Source organism: Carassius gibelio, chromosome A8, assembly GCF_023724105.1.
Source record: "Carassius gibelio isolate Cgi1373 ecotype wild population from Czech Republic chromosome A8, carGib1.2-hapl.c, whole genome shotgun sequence".
NCBI classification, from domain to species: domain Eukaryota; kingdom Metazoa; phylum Chordata; class Actinopteri; order Cypriniformes; family Cyprinidae; genus Carassius; species Carassius gibelio.
In genome coordinates, this window is record NC_068378.1 from 23,347,502 (window position 1) to 23,367,743 (window position 20,242).

The 20,242-nt window shown below is 36.1% G+C and overlaps 1 protein-coding gene across 2 annotated transcripts; it reads left to right on the top strand.

Annotated features, from left to right (window-relative positions):
* The first annotated feature begins 7,524 nt into the window (after positions 1-7,524).
* Positions 7,525-19,055, top strand: LOC128018934 (serine/threonine-protein kinase SBK1-like). 2 transcript variants are annotated; one of them, XM_052604825.1, is made up of 4 exons: positions 7,525-7,621; positions 8,946-9,122; positions 10,063-10,265; positions 18,051-19,055. In XM_052604825.1, exons 2-4 carry the CDS (start codon positions 8,954-8,956, stop codon positions 18,696-18,698), a joined length of 1,020 nt encoding a protein of 339 aa, XP_052460785.1. In that variant the 5' UTR covers positions 7,525-7,621; positions 8,946-8,953; the 3' UTR covers positions 18,699-19,055. The 2 variants fall into 2 exon arrangements, with proteins under 2 accessions (XP_052460785.1, XP_052460784.1); XM_052604824.1 differs by having other exon boundaries at positions 7,541-7,621; positions 8,941-9,122.
* The last annotated feature ends 1,187 nt before the right edge of the window (positions 19,056-20,242 follow it).

The following is a 20,242-nucleotide window of genomic DNA, read 5'->3' on the forward strand; positions in this document are numbered from 1 at the left end:
TTTTCAGTACGGTTCTGAATAAACATTCATGTCTGTCTAACGTTACTCGTCTAAAAAAAGCCTCAAGTTAAAATATTCATTTATCACCAATTAACTGTTTGACAAACACTCCCTGCTTCGAGATCTGAATTAAAAAAAAATCTCAAACATGCTCCGAAGTCCCAATCTGAATCAACCGAGTCGCGAACATGCTCCGAAGTCCCGATCTGAATCAACCGAGTCGCCAACAGGCTCCGAAGTGCCGATCTGAATCAACCGAGTCGCCAACAGGCTCCGAAGTGCCGATCTGAATCAACCGAGTCGCGAACATGCTCCGAAGTCCCGATCTGAATCAACCGAGTCGCGAACAGGCTCTGAAGTCCCGACCTGAATCAACCGAGTCGCGAACAGGCTCCGAAGTGCCGATCTGAATCAACAGAGTCGCGAACAGGCTCCGAATTGCCGATCTGAAATTTTCGACCAAAGAATGTAAAAAATAATTATATTTCTCTAATAACTCTAACTCTACAACTCTATGAAAGACTCAGATCACGTATCTAAAAATAAATAGCTATAGTAAAAGAGAAATAATAAGAGGAGTGAAGTTTCCTACCGCTCTGCTGTGTTTGGTCCTCAAGCGCGTCAGCCAAGACGTCAGCCAATCAGGTATCATGGTCTAAAAACACCCTTATCTGGTAACTCCCATTACTTTCCTGCAAAGACCTACATGGTCAGAGGATGTACCTGAGTGGCCTGTTCAGTCTCCAGATTTATGTCTCATTAAAAATATTTAGTTGACTTTGAAGAAAGTAGTGGCAATGTGAAAATGTGATAATGTGATTATCAGTGATCTGAAAGCTTTCTTCCGGCAAGAAATGAGCCAAGATAAAAAAAAAAAAAAGTTAACGTTAGGTGATATTCTCATGTTCTACCACCAGATGACACTATTGTTTTTGTTCTGCATTTAAAGCTGTTGTTCATGAAACACCAACACGTGCAGTTAGAATGGATGCTTATTATTATGGCTTTTTACCGATCCATGCTGCCTATAAAAAGTGCTTGTTAAACATGTAATGGGCTTGACCTTTAATGATCATTTTCACAGATCGTTAACGCGTTTTATATTATATAGTGAAAGCTGTTGCAAACTTAAATCTATTTTCCAGTCACTCGTGGGTCTCCAGAGGGTCCGGTCACAAGACACGACATGAACATCACTGATCTCTCTCTGCCAACACATTTCCAACTAAATATACAACTAACTAAAGATCACCAATACCGGTACAAATATTTGTCCATATATGAATCTTCAAAGTAAATAAAAAATTTAAATACAGAGACTGTTGATTTATCAGTAGGCTGCCTGTGTTAATTATTCAATTATTTTATTTATTTCAAATTATTATTAAATTACCTAATTCAAAGTAATTTTAGTTTTTATTTTTCCACAGGAAATTTTAAAGTGAACTGCACAGTCATATTCTATTGAACAGTAACTTTGTGCTGTACACTGCATTATACACTCCCTCACTGGAAATGTTGGGACTATCAGGACATCTTAAAGTCATCCGAACCATCATGAGCAAATATTTGAGCGAACGCAGGTTATACTGCTGAAGATACACTGCTCAGTTTAATAATGGGGCTGTCCTTTTGTACCCCTGCCGTCATTGCACACGGATCTTCACACTTCATTACCCACACTCGTAACATTCACAGAACGCATGCTATAAATATTCAGCAGAGCTGCAGGAGTCACTTATGGATCAAATGCTCAAGACTGTCATCACAGATATCAAGTTCTTTAGAATTCTGTATTTATGTAAAAATAAATGCAAAAAATATTTCAGTGGAGCTCAAAAACACAACACAACAGCAAGTTCAGACCATATATATATGTATATATCATAGTTGGGCAAACATGTACACAGGTACACATATTTATTGTTTTCCAAAGATTACACCCGTGGGCCCTGGCTCTTAATGCATCGGTTTTTCATCTGGAGCATCAGTGAGCATTTAAACCTTTTGTAATAGTTGCGTCTGAGTCCCTCAGTGTGAAAAGATGGATCTCAAAATTACACAGTCATTGTTGGAAAGGGTTCAAATACACAAAAGATGCTGGAAAAACCAAAGAAACTGTGGGACCTGAAGGATTTTTCTGAAGTGTTAACAGGACAACAAGGGACTCATAATAAAATAACAGCTGTGGTTCATCCAGGACGGTAACAACAATATTAAGAATCGAGCATATGTAAACTTTTGAACGGGGTCATTTTTAAATAAATTCAACTATTTTCTATTGTGCACTATATGTAAACGTCTCTTAAGTGAAATATCTTATTCAGGTCAGTAATAAAATAACACGCATTGTGTATGATCCTTCTTGAGTGCATGTAAGACTTTTGACCACAACTGTAAAATATTGAATGTACCATATTACATAATGTAAAAATAAAAGGTGAAATTAAAAGTTCACCAAATGCGGACTCTATGAACAATGTATGAAACATGTGCAGACAGAGACCATTACTAAAGCAATAAAAATGAACTAAATAACATGAAATGTAGCATAAAATAATCTGAAGTACATAAACAATAACAAATGTAAGAAGAAAAAAAAAACTATTTAAATGGCGTAACACGATGCATCATGCAGGGACTTCTGAAACATCATTTTACTGTTTTCACTGTATTGTGCCTTTTAATTATGACATTTTATTGTATAAGAACATGCATTTATATATATATATATATATATATGTGCGTGTGTGTGTGTGTGTGTGTGTATAATGTAACTTACTGTCCAAAATGACTAGAGCTGTGTTCTTTATGTAACAGCCGTCATGAGAATGCACAGAAGCCTGCAGGAGGAATCACAGGGCACAGAGGGTGAACATTAACACACATTGTTTGGCTCACATTACTGCCTCTTTGTTTGTTCTGATGACTAGCGGGAGATCGACATTCCCTGACTGTTTTGGAAGTGAGAGCTTCTGTCTGTACTATCACACCATGCCTGGGTTTGATTGAAAGCCCTCTCTCATACTCTCTGGAAGACAACACTCTGCTGCCATGCTCTCTGTTGACAAAACACTTCGTATCTTGCCCACTAGACACTAGGGTGGTGGATTTGGTGTCCGTCTGAGTGTAAGTGTGAGACAGATAGGAAGATATGGGAAGATTCGGACATTCTTGTCACCTTTCTGGCTTTGTGTAATCCTGCTGCTACCCCACTACATCATAGTCAGCGTTCTCCCGCTGGGCTTGGCAGCGAGGGGCTCGTGCCTCACAATTCTCAACACTTAACACTGGAGAGAATCTCTCTACTCCAGACGCTCCTCATATCAAGTTGTGCGGTGTACAGTGTCTGTGACTGAATGTTCAATTCAGATCTTTAGTTGATTTCTGTCCAAGTTTCAGTAACTAATATTGATAGTAATGATAATAAAGTTACAAGAATGTACCACTATTCACCAGTAAATTCGATATATGGTTACTAATTAGGGGAATAAGGTCACATCTTGTTTTTCTGACTAGGATTTCAGAATGTTTAAACTACTTCTTTTAATAAGAGCACCTGATTTTGCCAAGTAAGACATAATCCTGGATCAACAACTTTTGATGATCCTGGATCAACATTATTGTCCAGGAATATAGACTTAACCCAATCCCTAAACCTACCCATAATTTATTCCTAAAATTAGGGGGAAATCATAGCTGATTAACAATAGTGTAGAAGCACCTAACCCTGACTTTTTTTTTTTTTTTTTTTTTACCATGGTAAACCATTTTGTCTGGTTTCTGTTACAACAAATACCACATTAACAGTATGTGTACACAAACATGCACACTCACACACAACCACACAAAAGTTTGGGGTTTGCAAGTTTTTTTTCTTTGATGAACATAAGGTTCAAAAGAACAACATTTATTCAAAATAGAGATATTTTGTAAAATTATAAATGTCCTTACTGTCACTTTTGATCAATTTAATGTGCACTTGCTGAATAAAAGTATTAAATATATATATATATTACTGGCCCAAACTTTTGACGGTAATATAAGCATACAACAATGACTATAAAACATTTAAAAATCATTGTTCATTGCATCTCTTTTATTTAAAAAAAAAACAAAAAAACAAAAAACATCTAAGACTCTCATCGTATGATTACAATGCAAGAACGATGGTAAATGTTCATAAGGTAAAGGCCACTAGGCACATATCTCAACCACAATCACATGTGGTGATGGTATCAAAACCACCTTGTTCGTTAGTGTCATATTCCTCTGTCTCCACCACGCTTTACAGTCCAAATCAAAATCCAGCCTAAGCTCTGTATCAAAGAACATTTGCCAGGGAGAGCCTGTAATTAGCCTGTAAGAATAGCACCTATTGAATCCACTGCTTCTAAAAGTGTTCTCCACAGAGACCCTCTCGCCCCCTAATTCATCACCGGAGAGGACAGACGGACAGACGTTCTCACACACATGCACACACGGAGGTTCGGCTGGCATCTGAAATAATATCTTACGAGGCTGTCTGCACCTTCTATAGCATTTCTGGATCAAAACACATCTCATCTAAAATAAACCTTGTGTCTTGTGCCAAACCACTCTCTGGCATAAAGACCCCAGGCCAGATTTGTCTTACTTCTGTTGAGCACAAACGAAGATATTTTAAAGAATGTTGGTAACTAAACAGTTGCTGTTAGCCACTGACTTCCATATGATGAGAAAAATAGTATGCAAATCAATGGCTACCTTCAACTGTTTGGTTACCAGTATTCTTCACAATATCTTCTTTTGTGTTTCTGTAGGGTTATTCATCAGTATTTATGGTGTAACGTTGATTACCATAATAAAAATAAATAAAGAAGGGGAAATTACACACACAGTTCTGCCAATCTCATGTTAATCTTGAATACCCTATAGGCCTATAGTAGTACTGCATCCTTCATAATTCAGAAGAGTCATACATTTTATCAGACTTATAAAAGAAAGATCTTTTATCGCTGGACAGCTCTATCTTTTCAGTGATTTGGAAACTCAGCGTCGAACTGGACCTTGTTAATAAAACAGTCGTCACTGAAATGACAAGAACCAACAAATGTATACAAGCACGCTGATGGGCTGCTTTTGCTCTTGCTGCTCTGTTTGATGTGTGCGTGCGTTCTTCATGACGTCATACAGGCCCATACTTTCGGAATTTTTTTTACAAAACCCATTTGAACCCTGAAAAAGCAACTTTGGAACAGAAATAATCTGTAATATGTCCAAACGTTTTTTTTTTTTTACTTTGTTTAGCACAGTGTAAATAACTCAGAATACATGTATTCTAACTGCATTAGTCCTCCCCTTTACATTAAGGCACTTACAATGGAAATTCATGTGACCAATCCTTAAACGTTAAAATATTTGTTGTTTCAAAAGTAGTGTGCAGAAAATCACTTACTAATCTATTATGTGTAGTTATATGCAATTTTACAAGTTTGCTGCCACAACAATGAAACAATACAAACAATGAAACCCTAAATTACCATAAAAAATGGGATTTTACAGCTACAACAATAGATATTTTTGCCAGAAAAAAAATTGACTTGCTTTTATAAATTAAAGTTAATTATTAAATATGAAAATTATAAGCTTAACATCTATTATTTTAAATCCTCCAAATACTTCCCCAATTCTAATGGCCTCCCCATTACTTCCTTTTTTTTTTTTTTTTTTTTTTTTTTTTACTTTTTTAAAATTGTTTTTAATTATTTTTGGTCGTCAACATTATCATGCTATAAGTGCTTTTGAAGGAACTTCAGAAACCCAGAAGATTATTCTAAGTGTCCAAATACAATAAAAGAATATGTGCACAAAAGACCTATCATTTTGATGATCTTCACAAGCAGAATTCCTTTTTCGACTATGGCGGTGTAGTTTACAATATAAATGTGAGCGCAAATGCTAAATGAGTCACACAAAACAGTGGCGTACAGTCTAGAACTCGATATGTAATCTGATTATAGTGTTCAAGCGAATCTATTCTGTGACAGCAGGTGGTAAGGAACCCATGATCCATCCACGTTATTCACACCAGTGGGAAACAAAATCACTCTAAATCACTCCCTCACTGCACTGTGATCGCTTTCAAATCCTGTCAGTGATTATCTCACTCAAACCATTAAAGTCATTTTGTGGACTGCTTTTGTTTTTCTTCTTAATTTGCTAAGCACATTCTAGTTCACTGAAGACGAGTAGCATGTTGCATGTGATAAATATTTTAGAATATGAAATATGCAGCAGCAGGGTTTGGCTGAGCGTCTGTCCACACTGAACTGTAATTCCAGTCCCGCTGGGCTCTCAAGACACTGGCGCCCTTAATGTTGTCCTAGTGTCTAAGACATCTCAACCAGCACGACATAAGTCAGTGTCAAGGTGGTCACTGATATGACTGATTAAGTAAGAACCGATGACCTTCCTGCTCATGGCCTTTAATCAACAGTGAAATAGAACTGAGAGTCTGGATCTGGGATACAAGTCCCAGGAAACATGCAGGAAAAGGGGTAAAAAAAAAAAAAAAAGATAAAGTAATGATGCAAATATGCTAAAATGTTTCCAGGAGCACTTATATATATATATATATATATATATATATATATATATATAAAACCCCCTATACCTACATTGTTAAAAACGATTTTCAAAGGTGCAAATAAAATTATGAAATGCATTTTACAAGGAAACCATTTAATTTTCATAGTTCAAAATGTCATGTTTAATTCAATGTCATTGGCTGTTTCTTTGTAATTGTGAAAATTACTATAAATTTCTAAGTAAAACAATTGTGAAAATCTGAGGCAAAAAAACCTAAGGATTTGTATTAATTTAGCTGAAGACTGATAATCATAGAAAATAATTTGTAAAATTGATAAAAATGAATTTATCAATTTTACATTTACATTGAAATAATTTGTAAAATGGATAAAACTGAGATTATTTTATAGACATATTATGAGGATTTTCATTAAAAAAAAATTAATTTCTTGAAACTCTATTTATTAACTACAAACTAATCTTTGCATTTTTTGGTTGTGTCGTGGTGTTCTTATATATAACACACCGTCTATTTGATAAAAGCACTACTGAATGGTGATAAGAATAGAATCTGATGGTGCTGTGAGAGTATGTCACCTTCGATCAGAATGATAAACTGTTCTTTAAAAAAATACTGTAGATACATGCATAAATACACATACGTGACCATATTCATAATACAAAAGTATATGTTTCAAGTGTCGTATTATTAGCTTCTCCACATGTAAAAAGCCAGTACTGAAGTTATGTATACAGTGTTTTCATCGTAACTAGGCCAACTCAGTTTAAGTCTGAATGTAGATAACACAACTGGGGTTATATGATATCAAGTCTCAGCTTTATGCGTCTGATATATGTGAGTCAACATGTGTGTATGTGTGCTGCATGCGGGTGGAGTCAACACCACAGAAGTGTAACTCTTCCCAGAGAGGGTGCTTCATCCATATAAAGCTTTCCAGGAGCTCAAAGCCCTTGTTAGAACAGGAGTCCTCACTCCCAGCACTCTACATCGGCGTCTGGGTGCCCTGATCCTGTGCACAGCTGCAGAGAGGTGAGAGAAGGGCAAAGAGGGAAACAATGACAGATTTGTCAGTAGTTAAATTCTGTGCATTATTGTGCATGCATATGAACACTGTTTGCATTGCTTTTATAATTTAATTAATTTAGACATTGAGGATTTTATCGGGGAAACTGCATTTTTGTTAGCTTTAAATAGGATTGACTTTGAAATGTTAAATTACTTGAAATGGTTTCTGCAAAAAAATAAAAATATTTGAAAAAATAAATAAATAAATACATATCGTGATTGATTGATTAATTTATGAACAAGTACGTTTTAACTAATAATTGGTAATTTTCCTTGAAACATATAGCTTTAAAAAAGGTTAAAAAGCAAAGAAATGAATTGCATCATACATGGAATCGTGTTTTCATTTTTTTTCTCTTCAGTCAACATTCAAGTAATTTTCATTGGTATAACAAACAGTCATGCAATGTAACTTACAAAAACCTGCTTAAATTAGGAAGTTGAAAAGGAAAGAAGAGCTCATAACCACACACTAATAATCTCACATGCCACACATACATTCTGTATATTGTAGACACGTTTTGTATGCACACAGAGTATCAGAGTACAGAAAGCACCAGAGCTTTACAAGAGAAGAAATGTATGTAGTGAGAGATGAGGAGGAATGTGTTGATTGTTCAGTGATGAGTGATGAGAAACAGAAACACTCAGCTATTGCATGCACAATACAATCATTTGGAAAGTTAATAATCAATTTTCAGTCTGTAATAACATCTGTATATTTTTTTATTATTTTTTTATAATAATAATAATAATAATGTTTTTGTATTAGGGTCAATTAATAATTTATTCAAGATTATAAAAATGGAAATTAAAATGTAATGCCTTTCTTGCTTGTTTTTATTACAAATATGATATATGATTTTATGTTTGGTCTGCTGAAATTGCTTTACAGTCTCTCCCTGTGATGTCATTTCTAGTTTTATAGGTTTCTGATTTGTATTTGTATATATTTAAACTACACTACATCTTTGATAATACTTTTTTTCTTTGGATATTATATTCAGCATAGTTTCTGGAGATGCTTTACAATGTTATACTTATTTTACATGTAAATAAATGTTAATGCTTAAACTTAAATATTACACTGCAACATGGCAGTAATGTAAAGTGCCCTTTTTTTAAGGAAATATGGTAAAACATTGACCAGTTTTCAAAAATGTACTTGGCAGTTACTATTAAGTTAATACTTCTATATATGTAATCATATATTTTAAGCAGGGCACAATTCATATTGAAAGGCATTGTTTTGTGAATGTTTACACATTATTTTTGTTTTTCAGGACAGGCGGAGCAATGATTGAACTGGGCTCAGTGGAGGAGGGCAGCAGTCTGATAGACGAGTTGATGGAGTTGACATCTCAGAGCTTATGTCAGCTCGAGATTAAAGAACATTTCAACATCATTAAAGAGATCGGCCGTGGCAAGTATGGCCATGTGCTGCTGGTCACCCACCGTTGCAAGGGTACGTCAGACAGATACTTGACTGTCTTAGTCTTAGAAAGCCACTCACTTTGTTTTGTACAAGCAAGTGCAGCAAGCTCCACAATTTTCTGAAAATAAAAAAAAAAACTTTTAAGTGACTATGTTCAGTAATTGCAGCTCTCCTTTTCTTCATTAAAACAACAGCATTCTAATAAGCCCTTTTGTGTCTTGCATCATCCTGAAAGGATTAGAATGACCAAATATTAAACAGGTCTATTGATTTGAAAGTTAGAATTATTGTTTGATTTTACCTGTATATTTTTAAAGCTTCTGATAGTCCTTTACAGTTTACAAAACAAATGTTCTACTCACAAAACAAAAACTGGAACCATATAACAGTATCATATCACTTTTATCCCACCACATTACTTGCTTCAATGTGAATTATTAAGAATATCACAGGTTTCTCTCCAAATGTAGCTCCTGTGTGAAGAAATGTCTCTTACTTTTCGGTGTAAGTTTCCTTTTAATGGTTGATTCTAAACCAAGACAAATTAATATGGTTAATATGATCGGAATAACACAAAAGCTCAATATTTTTTTACCATTGGTGCATTTTTATAGTGTTTACTGTGCACAGCATGTGAATGTCTGTATGTATACACCATGATAATCTAATGCACTTTTGAGCAGAAGGTCATGCATAAGACGATCTTTTGAACACATCATAGTCTGTGTAACAGTATTGCAGGAAACCGTTTGACCGATGCAGCAATGAAATACTGCTATTTAAAAGAAACACTACCTCCTCTTTAACACTCCCACAGATCGTAATGCCAAGATATTATCCAAACAGCTGTGAAAATACTTTCCACTACAAACTTAAGCTTGTACGTCATGTTATGTGTCTCCAGTGCACATTTGAAGAAGACAGAAAGTCCTCTGATCTAGTTTCTTTTTCACTGCTGATTGTGTCACAGGGACTCCGATGGCTCTGAAAGTTCTGCCCAAGGCCTCGACCAAACTGCAGGGCTTCCTGAGAGAATACTGCATCTCGTTGCATCTGTCTTGCCACCCCTGCATTGTGGGATTGTTTGGAATTGCCTTCCAGTCCAACGAGCACTACGGATTCGCCCAGGAGCTTGTCACAGGACGGGACCTGTTCGCCATCATCCAGCCACGGGTGGGTACTCAAACATCATGAGATCTTTCCCCTCATTCACATGTAGTTGTACTAAAGCACTGCAAATTCACAGATGCAGAGTCTTCTGTCAATTATATGGGCTAATGTCTCAGAGGTTGTTTTTTTTTTATTAAAACTCAAACACTAAAACAATGCCTTACAATGTTTTACTGTGCCTTCATTAATTGTTTTTGCTACTTTTCAATTGCATTTTATCAATATATTTTGTTTCCCTTAATTTTTCGAATTATGCCCATTATTTATCTGTGTATATTTTATACTCAATTCCAAAGAGGCCAAGCTTGTTTTGCTCTGATCAAGAGATTTTCATGTATACAGTGTTTATAGAAAATAATCACCACCCTTAAAATAATCATATTATGTTGCTATGCAGCCTGAAATGAAGATGGACACAGTTTTTGTTTTATCCAGCTGTATTTACTCTGTGCAACTTATAACATCCAAGTGAAAGATAGAATTTAAAAAACAACAACAAAAAAACAGAATCACTGAGTTGGAAAAAGGATCACCACCTTGTGACAGTATTTTGTTGAACCACCTTTTGCTTTAATTACAGCCTTTAGTCTTTTGGGTTATGTCTCTGTCTCTACTAACTTTAGACTTTGCAATATTTATCCACTCTTCTTAGCAGAACTGCTCAAGTTCAGTTCAACTGAGCGTTTGTGAACTGCAGTCTTCAAATCATTCCACAGATTTTCAGTGGGGTTTAAAGTCTGGGCTCTGAAGAAGGCCATGAAAGCACATGACCCTTTTCTCCTTCATTCACTGTGTGCTCAGTTTTGCTGTGTGCTTTGGATCATTGTCCTGCCGGAAGGTAAACCTTCTTCCCATTGACAACTTTTTGGCAGACGTGTAGCAGATTTCTCTCAAGAATTTGACAGTTTTTTGCCCTATCCATTTTTCCATCTGTGCTTCACTACCTTCTGCAAAAAAAAAACAAAAAAAAAAACACACACCCCATAACAGGATATTACCACCTCCATGCTTTACTGTAGGAATGCTGTTATTTGGATGGTGAGCTGTATTGGATTTCCAGCAGACATATCGTTTGGTGTTGAGGCCAAATAATTCGTTTTAGTATCATCTGCCCCAGACTCTTCAAGATGCGTCTTGGCAAAGCTCAGTCTGACTGCTTGTGGCCTTTCTTGAGGAGTGGATTTTTCTTATAACCCTCCCATACAAGCCACATTAGAGGAGGATTTGTGATATTGTTGTCACATGCACACAATGACCACTCTCTGTCATAAATTCCTATTGCTTCAGAGTTGCCTCAGGGAGTCTCTCTGACCAGTTTCCTCCTGGATCTTTTTAAAAGTTGCACTGAGTAAATATAGCTGGATGAAACAAAAACTGTGCCTTCTTCATTTCAGGCTTGGTGATTCTTTTCTACATGTACAGTATATATATATATATATATATATATATATATATATATATATATATATATATATATATATATATATAAAGTATGAGCAATATCACACGAGTAGCAGAGTGTTATGGTTGTATATCAGCATGGCTGTGATTTGGCCGTAGGTACGAGACTGCAGGCAGAGTGGGTACATGTGATATTGCGTCCATTACTAATTCGAAAACGTCACTTTAGAACTAGTAATGTAGTAAAATTGAGTTGCTTCTTTAAAAGCTTATTGTATCACTGTATTAAAAGCTGTGTATTATGTAGAGTCGAGTATGAGAGAGAGATGGACTGAGTGAATGTGATTACCTGCGTCTGATACAGCATTCATTCTTCAGCTCAATCTCATATTCAGCACAATACATGAGTTTGAATGTCCACTGAGGAAAGCGATATCTTTGTCGTGTTATCCTTTTATCTGTTAAAGGATTAATTCACCCCAAAATTAAAATGTTTTCATTTATTACTCACCCTCATGTTGTTCCAAACCCATATGACCTTTGTTCATCTTCGGAACACAAATTAAGATATTTTTGATTAAATGTGAGTGCTCTAAGCCCCTCTATAGACAGCAACGTAACTGCAATGTTCCCAGGTCCAGAAACGTAGTAATGACATTGGTAAAACAGTCCATGTGACATCAATGGCTCAACTTCAGTTTTAAGCACAAAGAAAACAAAAATAACAATTTATTTGAACAATTCTCCTCCCCTGAGTTATGGATTTTCTGCCATTTTGGAGAGTACCCAAGAGAGTAATCGACATAATCAGAGTTGTTTATGTTTGGGGGAGAAATTGCACGCATGAACGTAATCTGCGTAATCAGGATTGTTTATGCTTAGGGGAAAGCGTGCGTTTGCATTCTGATACTCTATAAAATGGGGGAAGACGTAAGGGAGGGAGAAGAATTGTTGAATCATTTTTTATTTTTGTTTTCTTTGCACTCAGAATTTATTGAAAATATTACAGTTGCATTGCTGTCCATGCAGGGACTAAGAGCTCTCACATTTCAACAAACATATCTTAATTTGTGTTCCGAAGATGAACAAAGGTCTTACGGGTTTTGGAGTAATTAATGACAGAATAAAAAAAATTGGGTGAACTATCCCTTTAAGGGTTATTTCCGATGACAGCACTGCTCACTGGTTTGTTGGGTACCTCTTACAAGCTGTTGAAAGTAAAAATAACTTCCTTGTTTACAACCCTGTTTCAGTCTCTTTCAATATAAAAGTCTTTACCGCTAACTCACTCATAAAAACTCTTTTGTCTCTTGACGCCATCTAATGGTGGAATAATGCAACTAAAATCACAATCACAAACACACACACACACACACATATATTTTTTTAATATTAAATAGTATTATTAAATACTTCTATTATTTATATAAAATATTATTTATTGAATAATAATATTTAATGAACAACAACAGCAGTCATCACAAAAGTTGCTAGGCATCTCAGTCAAAAGTACAAATGTACATCATTAAAGTGATATAAAAATAAATGTTATGAGACTTTGAATTCAGCCAAAACTATTTACTCTGGAACAAATAATAGATTAATGAGACCAAAGATTGCCCGTTAGATATACCCAAAACAAATTCAACTAACTCATGTTTAACCAGAGCCAGAAGAACTGGCACAAAACGTAACATAGAAAATAAGTAGAAAATGTAGAAAACGTACATTTTCAAATAGATGTTGTCTTTATTTACAAACTGCATATTTGAAGTCTAAACAACTACATCCTAAAAACACTTAAAACTGCATTCTGACACAAAAACAGTATTACTTAAAAAATTATAGTAGATTTGGACGTCTGCCATGACACTTGCTGTGAGAAATGCTGCAAAAGGATAGGGTTTTAAAGAAGGCTTTTAAAGTTGAAGATACTTTAAGAAAGCAATGAAAAATCTATATAAAAAAAGAAAAAAAAGTTAAATAAAAATGCCATCAAACGCAGAGTGACTCCATATTTTAAAATGAAGGAATTGTGAACGTGACATTTGTTGAATCAGATATACACATATTTGCTGCTGGATATTATAAGTACACAAATGGAAGAAACTGTAGTGAGTGTGTTAACATATCAAAAGTGCCCATAGTTTCAGTAAACACTTGTTCAGTATGTGACTAATAAAGCTCCAGATCCTACATGTGACTCCAGGCCTGCCCGACACTGCTATGTACTACAGGCCCGTTCACACGCTAGGCATGTTCACATGTTTCTCGTACTGAATAAGGAGCAGGACGTACGCTTGACATATTTTGGTAGTGTTCACATGTCCTATCAGGAAATCTTGGAGGGTGTAATGTGTGAGTAAAAGAGCAGAGCAGCTGTTTTACTCTGTCACCACACGAGTCCCTGTTACTTCAGCATAAAGAGTGAAACATTAATCCAGGCAGACTGAAGCCTGGAAAGATTTAATGTAGCAATAATGCCACAGGGGCTCCTTATATTTTAACTTATCATGCAATGATGTTGTCTTGATAGAATTTTGTGCCTGAACATAAGCAAAGTGTCAGTAATAAACTGTGATCTTTTAAACAGTTAAGACTATTATTTCCCAAATAAATTACTGAGCATGTTGGCCCACATTTTAGTTTTTATTTAGAATGTATTATTGAATTTAATATATTATTTATAATATTAAAATAAACATCTAAACATCTTTTTCCAACATTATTATCACATCCATTTTACATTTTACCAGTAAAAGTAAAAGTACTCCTTTTTCAATTTTACTCAAGTGAAAGTACAAAAGTACTCAATTTTGTATGTACTTAAGTAAAAAAGTACTGAAAGATAGATGTTTGCAATTTTATATAGGCTAATTTAATTTTATATTAGCACTTTTTTTTTTTTTTTTTTATAATCCTACTGCTCAAAATACCTGGGATTTTTTCCAAAATAACCACTATATGGAGTCAAGATATATTTTTGTTGTTGATATGGACTACGCTTACAAGAGTAATGTTTAGAGTTGTTCCGATTCCGATACTAGTATCGGAAATATCTCCGATACCACAACAAATTCTGACATCGGCATCGGCGAGTACATGAACCCATATACCGATCCGATACCATTTTTAATTACAAGACCCAGTTATGACCACTAGCTTTTCCTAAGCGCTGCAAGGTTCTTCTTCGCTGCTCAGAATGCATTGCAAACACAGGAAGTTGTGCTGTGTTGCCACAAGCAACCCGTTTAGAGCAGCGAAGAAGAAATGAAAACGCGTTAGCAGCACTGATCTATATATGACTGGATCACTCATCGCATTCTAAACTGTCAACATACAGTGAAGCCGCTTCTATATTATAGATCAGTGGTTAGCAGTATGTCTCTGTAGTACCGGTAGTTACCGACTCCCGAGTATATTCGGTACCCGCAGCTGCATTCAGTCGCTTCCGTGTTAGTCAAAGCGCAGGGCTCCAGACAGTAGCCGAATATATACTAGTGTCTGTGAAAATTAAACTGCAAAATACTTTTTAAATATTACTTCTGCAAATTCTACATCTCTGTGGGTGACGGGCGCAGATGTGCAGAAGCTTGCTGTTTTGTAGTCTCTGCTGACTTTGTGTTACAATGTAAGGACACGAACGCATAAACCGTCACTTTATGAGAATTTACCGTTTCATTTGAGAAAACTGTCATATCATAAACACAGACACTCAAAGATCTTCATGGCAGCCCATTAAAATAAATGTTTGGTTTAACATGAGTAAATTGACAATATATTAAGCTACTGTTGTAGCCTACAGTAGATTTAGCTATGTTAGATTTTTGGCTGCATTTGCAAGTTATTTTCCGCTTAAGAAAATAAATAATACTGTCAAATTCATGTCAGATAATAAGAATACTGTAATGAATACAGTAGTTCACCATGTATTTGTTCATGTTTTATTAAGGGATCAGTCTGAAGCACACCATAGAATATTTCTAGCAATTTACACAGGGCTAGTAGTGTATATACAGCTGTATCGGTATCGGATCAGTACTCGGTATCGCCCGATACCCTGAGCCCAGGTATCGGAATCGGTATCGGGAAGAGAAAAAGGGTATCGGAACATCTCTAGTAATGTTCACTGTGAAGCTTCCACTGTGATGTACCTGAGAGAAAACAGAGATGATAATCTGATCTTCACCAGTAAAAAAAAAAAGTGTTTTAAAGTTTGTGGTTTTACAGAACACCACAGTTATATATGACAAGATAATAAGGCCTGAAGTTAGGAAGAACATCTTAAGGAAAATATAATCATATTTTCTTAATGATTTTTTTCCTTCTCAAACCTTGTCTGCGGTGTAAAAACACCCCTGGCCAAACGGGGTGCATCTCTTCCCCTCTTTGATAATTACTGTAGTTACCATGTTCTGAACATCAGAGATGTAATCTATATATCTATATCTATCTATCTATCTATCTATCTATCTATATATATATATATAGGTGGTTGAATAAAAATATTTGGACATTATTTATAAAAATTACCTCAAGTTAGCACCAGCAAGCCTGCTAGACATTTAGCATCAGCTACAATATTTACTTATTTTCAGTACCGTTCTGAATAAACATTCATGTCTGTCTAACGTTACTCGTCTAAAAAAAAAAGCCTCAAGTTCAAATATTCATTTATCACCAATTAACTGTTTGACAAACACTTCCTGCTTCGAGATCTGAATTAAAAAAAAATCTCAAACATGCTCCGAAGTCCCAATCTTAATCAACCGAGTCGCGAACAGGCTCCGAAGTGCCGATCTGAATCAACGGAGTCGCGAACATGCTCCGAAGTGCCGATCGGTATCAACCGAGTCGCCAACAGGCTCCGAAGTGCCGATCTGAATCAACCGAGTCGCGAACAGGCTCCGAAGTCCTGATCTGAATCAACCGAGTCGCGAACAGGCTCCGAAGTGCCGATCTGAATCAACCGAGTCGCGAAAATGCTCCGAAGTCCCGATCTGAATCAACCGAGTCGCGAACAGGCTCCGAAGTGCCGATCTGAATCAACCGAGTCGCGAACATGCTCCGAAGTGCCGATCTGAATCAACGGAGTCGCGAAAATGCTCCGAAGTCCAGAAGTCCCGATCTGAATCAACCGAGTCGCGAACAGGCTGTGAAGTCCCGATCTGAATCAACCGAGTCGCGAACAGGCTCCGAAGTCCCAATCTGAATCAACCGAGTCGCGAACATGCTCCGAAGTGCCGATCTGAATCAACAGAGTCGCGAACAGGCTCCGAATTGCTGATCTGAAAACTTCGACCAAAGAATGTAAAAAATAATTCTATTTCTCTAATAACTCTAACTCTACAACTCTATGAAAGACTCAGATCACGTATCTAAAAATACATCGCTATAGTAAAAGAGAGAGGAGTGAAGTTTCCTACCGCTCTGCTGTGTTTGGTCCTCAAGCGCGTCTGACGCTCCGCGGCGCGTCTCTGCCCCTCACACGCGCGTTTACAGCGCTAAATTAATCATCTTTGCTAATTATTATACATTTACTTCATTGTCAGATTCAGGTACTTCATTTATTATTGTTCAACGAACTGTTTGAAACAAAAAAAGGTTGTATTTCAGTAATAATTCTAAATTATCAAAATAAAATATATAAAATAAATAATAAAAAATATGATTTTCAGTTACAATAATTAATCCTAAATTCCTACATCAATAACTTACTTTTAGCAATATCAGACGCACGCGCTCAAAATATCTCACAGTTCTTACTTCTGTAGACTCACACTAAACGGTTCATTTGAATCAGTGAGTGGTCGACTCCAGAACAGCTGCAATCGGATCATTCTAATTCGTAAACGAATCGTTTGGTGCGATTCGCGATCCGATTTAAAGGTTTATTTTGAAAAGACTCAGTTCGTTCATGATGAATCAGACACCGCTTCTGCGTGTCGGAGCACGTGATATATTATAGGGAGTAACGATATGTTTTATGAAATTTAGTGAAGTTAAAAGTACGATCTTATGCTTTGGAATGTAGTGAAGTAAAAGTAAAAGTTACTCAAAATAAAACTACTTCAGTAAAGTACAGATACTTGAAAAATGTGCTTAAGTACAGTAACGAAGTAAAGCTACTCCGTTACTGTCCACCACTGTATATATATATATATATATATATATATATATATACATATATATATATATATATATATATATATATATATATATATATATATATATATATATATATATATATATATACAAAACTTTGTCCCCCTGGTTCTCGGGAGAATAGGGTTTTTAAATTTAAAAAATTTTTTTTTTTTGTTTACATTATGCAAAAATTTTAATAAACCAACAACTTACTATACTGCATTTCTTGTTTTCGTCCAGGTGGGCATCCCTGAATGTGCAGTGAAGCGATGTGCCGTTCAGATCTCTTGTGCTTTAGAGTTCATCCACCAGCGTGGTCTGGTCCACCGCGACATCAAGCCTGAGAACGTACTGCTGCTGGACACCCAGTGCCGGTGCGTCAAACTGGCCGACTTTGGCCTCACCCAGAGACGAGGAACCTTCATCCGCTTCATATCGGGCTCGTTGCCGTATATGGCTCCAGAGCTGTGCGCCATGGTCTTGGAGGAAGGTCAGAAGGAGGTGAAAGTCCCTCCGCTCTGCGTGGAGCCCACTCTAGACACCTGGGCTTTTGCCGTGCTTCTTTTCTGCATCCTCACAGGATTCTTCCCCTGGGAGCGATGCAACGACAGCGACGATTTCTACGAGGAGTTTGCAGACTGGCACAGATCACCGAAGAAAACCCCTGTGCCATCTCAGTGGAAAAGATTCACGCCTGCGTGCATGCAGATGTTCAGGGGGATGTTAGCGCTGGATCCCAGTGAGAGGTGCTCTGTAGGAGAGGTCAGAGGTTACATGGGTAAGGACTGGGTGCGAGCGAAGGACGCCAATGGATGGTTGAGAGAAAACGGGGAGGTCAGCACGTCCACACCAAGCCCCTGCAGGGGCAGCTGCAGTGATGAACACTGATAGTGTTATATGACAAATGAGCAGAATGTGGTGCCAATGGCGATGCAGAGAGCTGCTTGGTGGAATGAATTTATATTATTAGAGGTGTTGATATGTTAAAAAGTAATGAGGAAGGCACTCATTTGTGGGTCAATATTATACTTCATCAACAATTTATACTTCATCTACAGCAATTGTGGCATTGCTACAATAAACAAAAACATATTTTTAAATAATTAACTTTAAAAAAATGTGTTGCACTTACGATGGTAATGCACTTACAGTTTTATATACTTACAGTTAATATATATTTAGTTGTTAAAATTAAATTTTGATGGTGTAAAAAGTATATCTGATCAAAAGCTACAATGAAAAATATTCTAATATATATAAATTATATATATATATATATATATATATATATATATATATATATATATATATATTACAAAAAAAACCAAATATATTTATGTTACAATGATAATCAGCTTTTAACTATATGAAAATACATTTAATTTATACTGTATGTTTATTTGAACATAGAAAGCCTTTTTTCTGTTAGATCTTGTGATTTATGTACATTTTTAGTAAAATGTTTGTGTAATCTGTGTTGTTTCAAAAACAACCCTTTTTATACCAAAAGTAGGGACAGAAGACACAGATACCATACTGACCAAAACTTTTTGTCAATGTTTTGTATTTAAATAATACATTTCATATAAGGGACAAAATCTGATAAGAAAGGCATCATAAGTTTAGCTTCTGTAGCTCAAATTTATTTTCGTTTCAGGATGGACCATATTTAGAGTTAATAAACAGGCGGTGTCTTTTAGCTGCATGAATACAGCTGTCATATTGAGCATCTCCTGCTCTTTGTCTAAGATATCAAATACTGTATATGTACATGCACATATTCAATCCTCTACCTTCACCTAAAGTAACAGACATTTTCAGCAATGATTCATCCATCCATCCATCCATCATCTTCCGCTTATCCGGGGCCGGGTCGCGGGGGCAACAGTCTAAGCAGAGACGCCCAGACTTCCCTCTCCCTAGCCACTTCCTCCAGCTCTTCCGGGGGGACCCCGAGGCGTTCCCAGGCCAGCCGGGAGACATAGTCCCTCCAGCGTGGCAATGATTCATATTGTATTATTTTATGATTTGCCAATCACTTCTGTTTCTTGCAGAAATGATGGTCCAGTGCACGAAATGTTTGATGTGTGCTTATCTGACCATCACTATTAGTTAGTCCTGCATTATAAAAAAAAATGGATTTCATAATGGATGAGCATGAGCACAGAGCTACTACTGTTAAGCGGCTACTTACGGTATACAGTGGTGGACGAAGTACACAAATCAAGTACTTGAGTAAAAGTACAGATATGAATAATAAAATATTACTCCAGTAAAAGTAAAAGTACTCCTTTTTCAATTTTACTCAAGTGAAAGTACAAAAGTACTCAATTTTGTATGTACTTAAGTAAAAAATTACTGAAAGATAGATGTTTGCAATTTTATATAGGCTAATTTAATTTTATATTAGCACATTTTATTTTTATTTTTTT

Bases quoted from the DNA above. Each gene is read 5' to 3' on its own strand.
- LOC128018934 (XM_052604825.1), top strand. From the start codon at position 8,954: ATGATTGAACTGGGCTCAGTGGAGGAGGGCAGCAGTCTGATAGACGAG. The intron at 9,123-10,062 runs GTACGTCAGACA...ATTGTGTCACAG, and splicing joins GGTCACCCACCGTTGCAAGG to GGACTCCGATGGCTCTGAAA. The intron at 10,266-18,050 runs GTGGGTACTCAA...GTTTTCGTCCAG, and splicing joins TCGCCATCATCCAGCCACGG to GTGGGCATCCCTGAATGTGC.